Raw genomic sequence first — 14,659 nt, forward strand, 5'->3', positions numbered from 1 at the left:
TTGTTGTTTTTTTTAGTTGTCAAATTTTGGACGACATAGTATACTATGACGTTTTGGTAAAATTTTGGACCAAAAAAAAGTTTCCAAAAAAATTGACAAATTTTGGACGACATAGTATAGTATGACGTTTTTGTCAAATTTTGGACGAAAAGTTTTTGTTGTTTTTTTAATTGTCAAATATTGGATGACATAGTATACTATGACGTTTTGGTCAAATTTTGGACCAAAAAAAAGTTTTCAAAAAAATTGTCAAATTTTGGACGACATAGTACAGTATGACGTCTTTGTCCAATTTTGGACGAAAAGTTTTTGTTGTTTTTTTAATTGTCAAATTTTGGACGACATAGTATAGTATGGCGTTTTTGTAAAATTTTGGACGAAAAGTTTTTGTTGTTTTTTTAATTGTCAAATTTTGCATGACATAGTATACTATGACGTTTTTGTCAAATTTTGGACCAAACATTTTTTTCAAAAAAATTGTCAAATTTTGGACGACATAGTATATAGTATGATGTTTTTGTCCAATTTTGGACCAAAAGTTTTTGTTGTTTTTTTAATGTCAAATTTTGGATGACATAGTATACTATGACGTTTTTGTCAAATTTTGGACCAAAAAAAAGTTTTCAAAAAAATTGTCAAATTTTGGACGACATAGTATAGTATGACGTTTTTGTCCAATTTTGGACCAAAAGTTTTTGTTGTTTTTTTAATTGTCAAATTTTGGACGACATAGTATAGTATGGCGTTTTTGTCAAATTTTGGACCAAAAGTTTTTGTTGTTTTTTTAATTGTCAAATTTTGGATGACATAGTATACTATGACGTTTTGGTCAAATTTTGGACCAAAAAAAAGTTTTCAAAAAATTTGTCAAATTTTGGACAACACTTCTGTCAGTCTGCTCCAGAGCAACTGTGGCTACACGTAGCTTACCACAACCAGTGAGAATTTCAAATTTTCGTCCAAAATTTGACAATTCTTTTTTTTTTTTTTTTTTTTAATGTGTCCAAAAATTGAAAAAGTCATAGGTTAGTATGTGAAAGTAGTAGTAGTGAATGTATAAAAAAAACCTTAGCAGCCAGGTATCCGAATTTTATGACATTTACAACTAGGCATGGGGGGGGGGGAATCGATTCACATAGGAATCGCTATTATAATCATCCACAATTATGAATCGATTCATAAACTTCAAAAATCGATTTTTGATATATTTTTTTTTCCATTTTGAAAAAACACACAAAACACCAGTTTGTGCTATTTGTGTACAGTTTATTTTTGTAACTTCTGGGAGAAAAAGGCAGCTAGCCTAAGCTTTTATTTATGCAAGTTATTTTTTTGTACAGGAAGTAAGTTTTTATTTGTTTTAAATGAATAAATGTTAACTTTTGTCTTAAGTTTGTCACATTATCTTATACAAACTGTATTGTTTTGATGCCATAATTTGCCTTTACACACTATGCATTGTATCTTTTTTTGAATCAAGAATCATTTGAATCGAGAATCGATTTTGAATCGAATCGTGAGCCTAAGAATCGGAATCGAATCGTGAGCCACCCAAAGATTCACATCCCTATTTACAACGACACTTTTAGCGACTGAAACTTTTTTGATACAAGTTATGTTTTTGTAACAGTAAACTATGTGTGTTTGGAACACTATGGAGAATTATTTTGTAACCTTGGTAACGCGCCTATGTAGTTTTGTAAAGAGTGATGTTTTAGCACCATTTGTTCATGTTTCCTCTGTATCTGTATCTGTATAAGCACATTTTCGGAAATCTTACAAATATGGACAAAATAATCGCTGATAAATACACATTTATTTATTTATCGCAATAATATCGCGATTTTACAGACAATAATCTTGACAGAAAATACATGTGCCTATGATTTTAACACCTGGTGCAGTGGAATAAATGAGCACAGATTGCCAGAATACAAAGCATGTGTGATGTCACAGAACATTGTCATGTGTCATTTGTATTGTCAGATTATTATTATTCTCTCTCTTCCTGCTCTTATCGATAATGAGGATTTATCGTCGCCACCGCTGACAATGAGTACAATGTGCCTGCGTTAGTGGGAGGGATTATCCACCAAGTAGGGCAAGTGGCTGAGGCTAAAAAGGAAGACTGTGCGTGTGTGTGTGTGTGTGTGTGTGTGTGTGTGCGCTTCCATCCAGCAGCTCTGCCTCATTCCACTCCACTCTCATCTGCACAGAGGAAGCTGCAGCTCCAGAATAAAAGCCTCAAAGATAAAAGACACACAAAAAAAGAAAGAAAGTAAGGAAGAAGAAGAAGAAGAAGAAGAAGAAGAAGAGGAGGAGAAGAGGAAAATGGTGAAATTCGTGCGCCAGCACAGCGAGCAGCAGCTGCTCAAAGCCGAGGAGCTGCTGCTGTCCGAGTCTGACGCGTCCGTGGACCCGCAGGATTTCACAGACTATTCCTTTTTCTACTCCAAATGTGCCGCAATGGACCAGATCGGCACTTTTATGCAGAACGTGCAGGTGCTGCTCGATGCGGCAGATTATATAGAGAACGTGGAGAAGAACAGCGGAAGTAAGTCGACCTGCGTGTGTGTGTGTGTGTGTGTATGTGTGTGTGCGTGCGTGTGTGTGCGTGTAATAACATGTATAATATGCAGCGAGGCAGACAACAATAGAGAGGCGACAAAAGACGCACACACAGCAGCGGACACGCGAAGCAGCCAAGCACGCCTCACCTGGTACTTCGCATAAACTCATATGAACTCACATAAAATGTTAACATTTCATTTAAAAAAGGAAAATATGAAAATGTAGAATTGAATAAAAACAAGTAATCAATTCAGTAGCGAAATGTGTTAAAACACATTGAAAATCCATGAATCAGGTTATAATTCTATTATTGTTAAATTGAATTGAAACAATCTGCCATCTCACTTTAATGCAGAAGATATCACGTGCAGTTCAAATAAAATAAAAATACATTTAAATGTTGCATTCACCTCTTTTCATTCATAAATATAGTTAAATTCTGATTGAATCTCTTTTAAAATAGTCTTTCAATGTCATCATTATTGTCATTATTATCACTATTATTATCAGGAGCAGCAGCTGGTGCAGCAGCGTCTTCCTTCCGTCCTTCCTTGTGTGTGTTGTTCACATGGTTTCCACATGGAACTAATTGTAAAGTTCTTATTGGTCGACACACATGTTCCCAGCGCGAGTCACGGCGCGCGGCCAATCACGGGCGGCCTTGTGCCGCGACGTCACGTGTTACTGGGAGAGCGCGGAGGGTTCATGGGAAGTGTAGGCCGGACACGGCTTCATGCTAGTTTTTATGCTTTAAAAAAAACAAACAAACAGCGTTTTAAACGCGGATTAATCGTAAATTACACACAATTAATGTTCGTCACAGATTAAAAATAAGTACACGTGTGTGTTTAGATGAATGTTTTTTCTTAGGAGGGACAGAATATCTGTACAATACTTTTATAATGTTTTTGGCTAACACTAAACCTAACCCACACTGCTTATGGTTAGATCCGAAGCTATATACATAAAGGTAGCATTACTATTGTTGTTGTCACTAGGGTTCATGGTAAGTGTAGGCCGAACACACTTTCATGCTAGTTTTTCAAACGCGTTTTAATCACAGTTACACACAATTTACAACATTTATGTTCGTCACAGATTAAAAATAAGTACAAGTGTATATTAATGTGTATGTTATTCTAAGGAGAGACAGTAGACATGACATACTAAAATACACACATGTGCAATATACTTAAGATAACAACCTGTACATTACTTTTATAATGTTTTTGGCTTATTATTTGACTATATTTTATTATTTAACATTGTTTTATGCTTATTGTATAAATGTAGCATTATTATTATTGTTATTTTCCACTATTATAAAGTGTTTTATGGTCATTTAGATGTTGAATTATTGCCTCCTTCTCTTTCCTTTGCTTTATTATTATTATTTAATCAATCTATACTAATGTTACACTCACACAAATAAGTATGCCTAATTAGGTCAAATCCTGGTCTTTGTGGAATATTCTCCTTGTACTTTGTTTTAAATTATAATCCTTAAATTCCTTTCTATTTTTTCATTGCCAGAATGTGAACATGGTTACGCTTCATTATACCCTGAAGCCCAGTCTGCACATCAACAGAAGCAACGTAAATTCAAAAACAGGAAACTGGACAATATTCACAATAGGTATGTGCCATGTCATGTTTTTTTTTCTTTTTTTAAAAAGCCCTCTTAATAAATAAACTGGGTCAAATACTATGTTTTGTGTGGCTTTAACAGTTTTTTTATTTATGTTATTTTAACAGATCAGCACACAATGAACTGGAAAAGAATAGGTGAGTACAGAGACATGGATGAGGAAGTTTGTGTGCACACGTTTATGACAAGAACAGAACTGATAATACGGTCCAACTGTATTTGCAGAGCATAAAAGCGATAAAAAGAAGGCCATAAAATATGTGTTAAAACAAATGAAAACATTAAAAGACATAAAAACAACAGCCATATAATAAAATAAAATGATGTCAAAGGTCAATGTGAGGAACACGCTCCACTCGGAGGTTGTGTTCCGTCTTTGGTAATGTCAGGAGCGGCTCATCAGCTGACCTCAGAGGGGGCGGAGCAAGACCATTTAAGGATTTAAAAGCAGCAAAAAATAAATGAAATCATTATTATTTATTTTTTTTAAATATAGGAGTTGTTGTAGAATTTTACATGGACCACTTAAAGCAGAACTTTGCAAGTCTGGTTGCTTTTTTTGTTTGTTGCCTTTTTCTATACAGGGCGCCCCCTACAGTTTTGGAGTACATATTTTCCCGACACCACAGCAAACATCGTAACTTTGACATCCGAGCCGTGGAGCCCATGTCCATGCTGGTCGGCATCCATTTGACATAATTCAGTGTTTTCTTTTAAGTCTCACCATTTGAAAAACAACAGTTGTTTTTTCGCTAAATTAACGCCATAGCTGCCTCGTTCTTATAGCCTTGTACCTGTAGTATCGTGAAGCACCTCGTGTTTCTTGCGATACCTCAGACAAATCCTGCGTAGCTCTGCTTGAGAAGAAATGGAACAAAATAAAGGGGAAAGTCCGTCATTAGATTTCTACTTCGCTCAGTTTCCAGTACGAAAACCAAAAGCTTCAATAAATTTTTAATAACGAGACACACTGCACGTCTATAAATCATCTTATCATCGGTGGAATCCAATAAAGGCCGTGTGTGTGTGTGTGTGTGTGTATGTGTGTTTTGCAAGGCAAATAAAACGAGAGGGAGGAGGGAGGGAGGGAGGTGTGTGGTGCAGCCTCAGTAACAGCAGCTCTGTTCCTGGAGGACATGCAGACATTTCCCCCGTCAGCAAACGGGAACCGTCTGTTTCCAGACAACGGGGCTCCTTCCTGAGAGATCCTCAGCTGCAGCAGCAGCATCAGTCTGGCTCTGTAGCTTCAGGATGTGGCAGCATCTGCTTTACATGGGGAAGCAAATGTCAGAGCGGCGAATGCAGCGCAATCCCGAAACTGAACATTCACTTGTGCGACGAGTGAAAAAAGAAAAAAACAAAAAACAGAGAAAATTCTAAATTTATACTGGATTGTTTTCCCCCCTTTTTTTTCTTACAAAATAGTGCCCCCCTCCCTGCAGGGAGAGGAGGTGACATCACAGTTTGACCTACATTTTCCTCCTTATTTGAAGAGGGCAGAGAGTTTGTGCTTTCACACAGACGACAGGATCACACACACACACACACACTGACCTCAGCAGCTTTTAAACGTGGGGTCAGACATGTGTGTGAGTTTAATGAGTGAACAAATCAAGTTTGTCGATACTTGTGTGACTGTGATCACGTCCGGTCCAGTTATCGATTACTTTAACTCATGCAACTCCAATCGCAATACTTCTGTGTAATATGAGCTGCAACTTCTGCATATATAAGCATACTATACATATACAAATTATTCAAACTAAATAACATTTTTTGAGAATGTCATCATTTTGAGGTTCAGGCAAACACAGATTCAGATTTTTCTGACATTTTCTGACCCAAAAATGAATCGATTTATCGAGGAAATAACCGATAGATTTCAAAAATAATATTTAGTTGTGGCCCTGTATTTGACTAATTTTGACTTAACCTCCTCTTGTACAACAACTGTTTTGCTTTTCTTAATTTAAACTCCAGTAAAAGGTTCTTTGTGTAAGAATTAGTGACACCTACTGGTGAGACTGCAGATTGCAGGAAACAAGAGGACTGCTCCACTTAAAGCCAGGTGTGTCAGGGCGCTACGGTGGCCTTTGAAGACCATAAAGATGGTGTCAATCTCTTTTGTTTGACCTTTGACACTGTTTAAGTCGTTTATTCTGTTACTTTTATTGCACATTTTAATTACTGTGTCATTTATACATTATTCTGTACAGCACTGTGCTTGGTTTTTAAAGTGCTTTACAAATAAAGTTGCATTGGATTATTCGTAATTTGCAGGTTAAGCTTCCACTTGAAGCAAGGCCTTTTTGAAGCAAGTATTGTAAAAGCTTTAATCTAAGGCTGTGAAAACCACATTACACACGTGTAGAAAAATACTCATGGGTAATATATCCAGTTTCTGCCAATAAACCAGTACATAAAGTATATATATATTTAAAAAAAATACCTTCTTGGCTCTCAAACCCAGATTGTGACTCCTGGACGCTTGTTTGTTTGTGTGTCCTCTCCACAGACGAGCGCACCTCCGCCTGTGTTTGGAGAGGTTGAAGTCTCTCATCCCTCTGGGACCAGACTGCAGTCGGCACACCACGCTGGGACTCCTCAACAAGGCCAAAGCACATATCAAGGTGTGGTACTAAAAGATAGAAATACATAGGAATTAACAATCCTTGTTGTAAAGCACAGAGGGGAGAAAAAAAAAAGAGAAGGCGCCCCGCGCGTCGACATGTGCAGGATCTATAAAGATTTATTGGGAGTACAACACGAGAGTTATCTGTTTGATTACAGTTCCAGATCCAATTATGAATCCATAGCGACGGCTTACAAAGCATGATCCTTACAAGTCAATAGTCTGACCTTGTTCTGCGTGTGTGTGTCGTCAAACTGCTGCACTGAAACAAGACAAAAACACATTAGCGGTGAAGGTGATGCCGCAAAGTTGCCACTTTTTGTGTCTGAAACACGCGTATCTACCGATATCAGCTCCATACAGTCATTTTTATTCTTTTAATCTATGGAGCTTATATACACTACAGTTCAAATGTTTGGGGTCACTTAGAAATGTCCTTATCTTTGAAGGAAAAGCACATTTTTTCAATGACTATAACATTAAATGAATCAGAGATACACTCTATACTGTGTTAATGTGGTAAACGACTATTCTAGTTGCAAACGTCTGTTTTTTAATGGAATATGTACATAGGTGTATAGAGGCCCATTTCCAGTGTTCTAATGGTACATTGTGTTTGCTAATGGCGTTAGAAGACTATTGGATGATTAGAAAACCCTTGTGCAATTACGTTAGCACAGTGGGAAACAGTTTTGCTGGTTCTTTCACGAAAGGGCAAGATTATTATTTCATTATTTCTAATCTTGTCAATGTATTGACTATATTTTCTATTCATTTTGCAACTCTTTTGATGAATAAAAGTGTGACTTTTAATGGAATAGGTGACCCCTAACTTTTGAACGGTAGTGTAGCATATCCAATCTAGTGATTTTGTATCACGCCAAAACTCTTTTTTTTGTGCCTCTTGACGTCAGTGTCAGGACGTTATAGTGATGTCAGTTTTCCTTTTTTGAACATATCTCTCCGTGGCTGTCAGAGGAACCACCTCGTCTTTGATTTCCGTTTTTTTGTTGCACCGTTGGTCTTGACAGCGCCACGTCTGTCCTGAATGGACCCCCCCAACCAGTGTGTCTGACATTAGGTTCAAATCATTTTGTAGGACCACCATTCAAGCCAGATTTTCCCTTTTTTCCTGTAATTTCTCTACCTTTCGTCCTCTCTCAGTCAGTTCAGACTCCTGCAGAGAGAATCAGTGGGAAGCAGCCGAGGGCTGAAATATGAAAGCAGTCCTCCAGGCTGTGTTGTGTGGGAGTTTACCACAGTGTGTGTGTGTGTGGTGGAGGGGTAATGGATAAATATCCATGATGTCAACTGTTGACTTTGGACTCCCCCCGTTTGAAGTCCAGGAAATGTGGCTCGTAACCGCCGGCTTGTATTTTTAGTCGCAGACGTCGCGTAGTAGAGCAGGTGCAGCCAGTGTGAAGCTACACGGAAGCAGGATGTGACAAATAAACAAAGTCACCATCATCTATTGTGATTGTGCTGCAAGAAAAAAAAAACATTATTGTAGTAAACGTCTTCAAACATTCCTCGGAGCAAATGTTGATTTGAACTAACCTTGATTCATGTAGCAAAGAGAGATGCAAACCAATGAAATATTAAATTTTTATGACATCAAGCAAATGACAATGTAATGTCATTTGTCTAAAGGGACATTGAGGGCATTACAGGAAAGAATCAAAAAAATGGGAACACATTAGAGCTGCAACTAATGATTATTTTCTCTTTTTCCAGTGGTTTAGTCTGTAAAATGTCAGAAAATGTGAAAAATTGATGCTCAAACCTGGAAATGATGATGATCTCAAATGTCTTGTTTGTGCACATAAGGTGTACAGAATTTACTGTAAACTACTGTGAAAAAAAAGAGATAAAAAAAAAAAAAATCAGCACTGATTGACGTGAATGACTTTTGCACTCTCGGGGGAAACCGAAAGCGATGAAACAGTTCTTCTTTCTCACGCAGACTAGATTACTTTATAATAATCTAATCAGAAACTTGCTCTCCTGCAGTTGCCGTATAATTGATCAGAGGGCACAGGGTGTGGCAGCAATAACCGCACATTAACATCAAATTACTGCACAGCATATTACTTTACCACCCTCTCATACAGGCAGTAAAAAAAATGATGTAATCAAAAGCAAAAGTCATTCACCAGCGGTGTTTCACTGGAGTCACACAGTTTCCTACAGTCAAATTAAAAATCAACATGTGTAAATGAGTGGCAACTAACGGTAAAACTGAATAAATGTAACAAATGGAGGAATTCTTTACTCAAGCCTACCTTTCTCAAGCATGTCAGGAAACTACGGTTGCCTACACATGCCAGAAAGTATAATTTTGTACTAAACACCACTTTTAAAATAGGGGTATAGGATAAGATATGAGATATTATCACGATATTTAAGTTGCAATATGACGTTGTCACAATATTTAAGTCATGATACGGTATTATCACGATATTTAAGACACAATATGATATTAATAATATTTAAGTCGCGATATATTATCATATTTAAGTTACAATAGGATATCACAATATCTAAGTTACAATATGATATTAATAAGGATACCATATTATCACGATATTTAAGTAACAATACGATATTAATAATATTTAAGTCATGGTACAATATTTAAGTCATGATACAATATTATCGCGATATTTAAGACAATACGATAATATCACAATATTTAAGTTACAATATATTATCACAATATTTAAGCTACACAACGATATTATGATGATATTTAAGCTACAATACGATATCAACACCATACGTAAGCTACAATATTATATTATCACAATGTTTAAGACAATACGATTTTATCACGATATTGAAGTTACAATACGATATTAATAACGATATTTAAGTCATAATACCATATTATCACAATGTTTACGTTACAATACGATATTAATAATATTTAAGTCATGATACAATATTTAAGTCATGATACAATATTATCGCGATAATTTAGACAATACGATATTATCACGATATTCAAGTTACAATATATTATCACAATATTTACACTACAATACGATATTATGATGATATTTAAGCTACAATACGATATCACCATATGTAAGCTACAATATGATATTATCACAATGTTTAAGACAAAATACGATTTTATCACGATATTTAAGTTACAATACTATATTAGTAATGGTATTTATGTCATGATACAATATTGTCACAATATTGCGAAATCATATATTGTGATATACTCACGCAAACGGATCTAGTGGACTGAAACCTGAAACATCAAAAAAAAATTATTCTAATCCATCCAGAAGTTATAAAATTATATGATCAAAAATATAAAAATCGATACTTGGTCTCCCAGAAGTGACGTAATATCGGCACACAAAATATCGCAATATTTCACTGTATTGATCCCCACATTCAGGCTGCTGTAGAAACCTGGCAGCACAAGATGGTGGCCTCTTTAAAGCAAATTGATTGCTTTTTTTTTGAGTACTTTTAAAACTGCTACGTAAACCAAACAGATATTTGTGGTTGTGGTATAATCACTTTCTGCCAGTAACAACCACACCAGACCTTTAACTCTTACACGTCTCTTGTGTTTAGAAACTTGAAGAGGTGGACCGCAGGAGTCTGCACCAGCTGGAGAATTTAGAGAGAGAGCAGAGGCATCTGCAGAGGCAGCTCTCCCAGCTCCAGACTCACGGAGAGAGGGTCCGCACGGACAGCCTGGACTCACGGACCTTCTCGGACCGCTCGGAGTCTGACCGAGGTGAGAGCCTTTGTGGCACTGTCACTGTTGTTGATGGTTTCGTCCTGTGACCGACTGTACCAAGAACCAGCTCGATAAGGACCTTTGCTTTGAATGAAAACATAAAAGCCACACGTGTGTGTGTGGTGACACACAAAAAAAACTTAAAGGTGCCATATGTAAGAATGTGGCCAAAAACGGTTACTACATTCAAATTCAAAATACAGAGGTCTTTAAGGTTTCATTTTCTGACGTAACTGGCAACCCGTGGTTGCTCGGCAGCTGAGACTACTGACTGCAATGATTGGTAGACGACGGTAGGTGGCGCCACATGCCAAAACGTGATTTGCAGTCTGCAAAATATTTTTTCTAATGCAAAATCTTGGCTGTACTGTTGTTGTTGGTGAGTTCAGTTTGTTATATGAACATTATTCCTGAGTCTCTGTGACATATTAAAGGACTATCTTATCTTATTAGGAGGGTTTTTATGGCCAGTTGCTTTAGATTTATTACATAATGCACCTTTAATCTTCACCTGCTTGATTCTTAACATCTTAAGAATATGTTTCAGAGCTTTATCTCACCTTTAAACTGCCTTTTCTGACTGGAAACGGACGTTTGTCAACCACTGCCTCTCCCGCACCAAATTCCATCGAGAAAATCATCAATTTTAGCTCTTGTCGCCACTGGAGCTGCTGGTTCTTCTGTTGCAGCTTTTGGCAATTTTCTGTCACTTAGGTCAATCAAAATTATACATTTGATCTTACTAATAGAGAAATCTGTGGATCAACAATGCCTGCGTGCCATGGTGCAAAATCTGTGATTTTTTTGTATGGACTTTGGTGCTGGGAGTTTTCCAAGCACAAACGACTGTTGGAACAGCAAAATAAAGCAGTGAACACGTAACTATCTATTGTGCAAGAACGCACTATACAACTAGTGTATAGTGCTATACAATTGTACACTATACAGGTGACTTACTGTGTGTGCAGTGCAGATAAATGCTAGCGATATGTGGAGTAGTTGTAGATTAAATGTGCATAAGTGCTATTAAGTGAGCCTTTCATATGAATGACTTCAATGACTAACTTTGGCTTTTTGTCAACTCTTCGTACAGAGGAAATTGAAGTGGACGTGGAAAACACCGAGTTCTCCCATGGAGAAATGGACAGCATAAGCACCAGCGGTGCAAGTGACCTGGACGACCACAGCAGCCGGCAGAGCACGGCCAGTGACGAGGGTTACTCCACGTGCAGTCTAAAACTGGCCTTCTCTGCCTGAAAACACCAGCCTACAGACATACAGTTCATTCACTTCAGCTTACAGATCTCATCTTCCCAAGTACCAGCCGACAGCTCCGTACATCCTCCTTAAGTTAAACCAACATCACAACAACCAGCCCCCCCCCGCCACCCCCTTCTCACCTGGTTCTTCCTTAGATCCAGCCTTAAGTCCAACTCATAGACCCCACTCAGATCCGGTATTTACATCCTTCCTCAGTGGCTCAGTCAAATGCTCCTAATCCGTGCTGAGAAAAACATCATTTGAGGATGGATTTGGTCTCGTTCCTGACTCACTCTGTCCCCTCAGGACACACGAGAGACAGCCTCTTCATCTGATGTTCCAATTTAAATGGAACCCAGCATTGGACAGATTGGACCACTGAGGACTGACGCTAATACCGGGTACGAACGGCCGTTTAACGGTCTTTAAATGCTCTCCTTAGGCTCTGGGTCATAGTCTCCAGAGTCGTCTAGAGTCCACGTGGCATACATTTCGTCATGTGTCCATCTCTGAGGTCCATGTGACAAGTATGACCAGGCCCTTACAAAAAGCCAAGGAGCTCCTCCCCTCCATTTTTCTTCACGTCAGCCTCAAGTTTAACCTCAATGGCAATATACTGTACACTATATGGACAAAAGTTTTGGGACGCCTGATGATTACACCAACAGAGACGTATCCAAATACATATACAGGACCCCCCCCCCCCGCCATTTTTGCAGCTATAACAGCTTCCACTCTTCTTGGAAGGAAGACTTTCCTCAAGATGTTGAAGTGTTTCTACGGGAATTTGTGTCGATTGATTCTCTGGAGCAGGTTCTGAGGTCAGAAACTGATGTTGGACGAGAAGGTCTGGCTCACAACCACTTCATCCCAAAGGTGCTCAATGGGGTTGAGGTCAGGGTTCTGTGCGGGACACTCAAGTTCTTCCACAAACCATGTCTTTATTATCCTTGCTTTGTGCACTGGGACACAGTCATGTTGGAATAGCTCCTCAAACTGCTGGCATGTTGAAGCGTTGTCCTGTATTGGAGATCAGGGGCCTAGAGCCTGACTGAAACACCTGAATTCAATACTTTATACCTAACAGGTGTGGCCAAATACGCTTGTCCATATAGTGTTGTTTTCTTCACTTCGAAAGACGACTTCAACGAGTCACCTGAATCTCCCTTTACCTACAGCAAACTTGAATCTCTTAAGACTTTGTTTGGACTGCGGCCCAAAATCGGATATCCAGATTGTATCTAGTCTGAAAAAACACATTGCGGTGGTTGTTTTCGAATGCGATTCTAATCAGATTTTTACAGATCAATTTCAATCCGAACATCTCTTCCATCTTCTGCGACTCCAACAACGGCGACGACGTAGATCCGGAGAGACGGCGCCTTAAATGATTGACACAGTGGAAGACAATAGTTTAAAAATCAAAAGAACAGAACGGACGCACAGATTTCTGTCGCCTGTTTTGTTTAGACTACTTGTTTTTCCCGGGTGTGGCCTGTAAACTATAGAAATCCATGTGGAAGATTAGACTACATTCTGTCAATATGACCAAACACACACACACACACAGGCAGATCGGACAGAACAGTTGGTCAGGAAGACCAGATTCTGGTCGGACATACTTACAAATCCGATTTCGGCTGTAGTCTAAACAAGGCCTTATATCTGCACTCAGTACTGACCCTGTAGAGGACCCACAATCACTGAACGGGAAACTCTAAATTTAGTCAAGTTAATCATCTGAAACCAGCAAGCACGCACACTTACGCACACACACACACACACACAAACCCAGTACCAGCTAGGAACTCATTATTGAGGAAGTTTGCGCCATTTGCCTTGTAAAAGAAAAAAGAAAAAAAAGAAAAAGCCCCTTTCTTGGATATTAATATCCAGACGGCACTTCTTGTCAGTGGAAAGGGCTATTAACGTCTGCATTCCAAAATGTGTATTACACGTGTGTGTAACCTCTGCTTTAGGACCCGCGACCATCGACTGACCCAACGTGGCGCCCCCTATCTATCGTGACCGGAACACACAAGTCACGTCCAAACAGGTGGTGCGGTCCACCTTTGTTATCCTAATTTATTTTGCATATGATTATAGTATTTATTTTTTGGTATATTTAATTCTACCAGTAGCTAGAACTTAGCAATGCTTGAATGGGGGTAAAAAAAAGAAAGAAAAAAAGAGTACTGTTTTTTTTGTTTTCTTTTTAAACCAAAATGACTTGACATGGACGGAATCAGTCCCCACTGAGGCGTCACCGCGTCCCTCTGTGGTGTTCTGTTGTAAGAACGAAAATGTCTCTTTGACACTGTGCGCAAAGTCGACCGCAGTTTTATTTTATTTTTATTTTTTTTGGACGGTCATAAGCTACCGCCGCACTTGTCCAAGCACAAGGCTCGAGCAATAACACGTAGTTTTTAATTCCCTTTGGTGTCGGCTCGGGCGTTTCTCCCACTGCGGCGTCCGTCCGACACCAAATGACACTTTTGCTAGTTCTCCACGTGCTCCAGTAGTAGTATCATGTGTTTATTAATAATAATAATAACCAGGAGCAAAAAAAAATGATTGTAATTGCTGAAAAACAAAAAAAAAATTAATAGAAACAAAGATTCAATTAATGTGGTGCATGTGTATTGAATGTAGCCTTTTCTAATGTTGTTACGTGCTTTGGATTTGACGATTTGTCGTATGAAAAACGTCTGTAGCATGAACAACATAATCACTACACAATACTGATTTTGCTTTAGACTTCAATGTAATAATAATAATAATG

At 38.2% G+C, this 14,659-nt stretch overlaps 1 protein-coding gene across 1 annotated transcript; it reads left to right on the plus strand.

Moving 5' to 3' along the window:
• Positions 1–2,331: 2,331 nt before the first annotated feature.
• On the plus strand, positions 2,332–11,874 carry LOC310933961 (max-interacting protein 1-like; the record flags this gene model as incomplete). Its single annotated transcript, XM_083897546.1, has 6 exons — positions 2,332–2,554; positions 4,105–4,207; positions 4,327–4,356; positions 6,735–6,849; positions 10,449–10,614; positions 11,711–11,874. The coding sequence occupies 6 exons, from the start codon at positions 2,332–2,334 to the stop codon at positions 11,872–11,874; spliced, it is 801 nt and encodes a 266-aa protein (XP_083753672.1).
• Between the last annotated feature and the right edge of the window lie 2,785 nt (positions 11,875–14,659).

This window comes from Microchirus variegatus (genome assembly GCF_963457635.1).
Source record: "Microchirus variegatus genome assembly, chromosome: 11".
Classification (NCBI taxonomy): Eukaryota; Metazoa; Chordata; class Actinopteri; order Pleuronectiformes; family Soleidae; genus Microchirus; species Microchirus variegatus.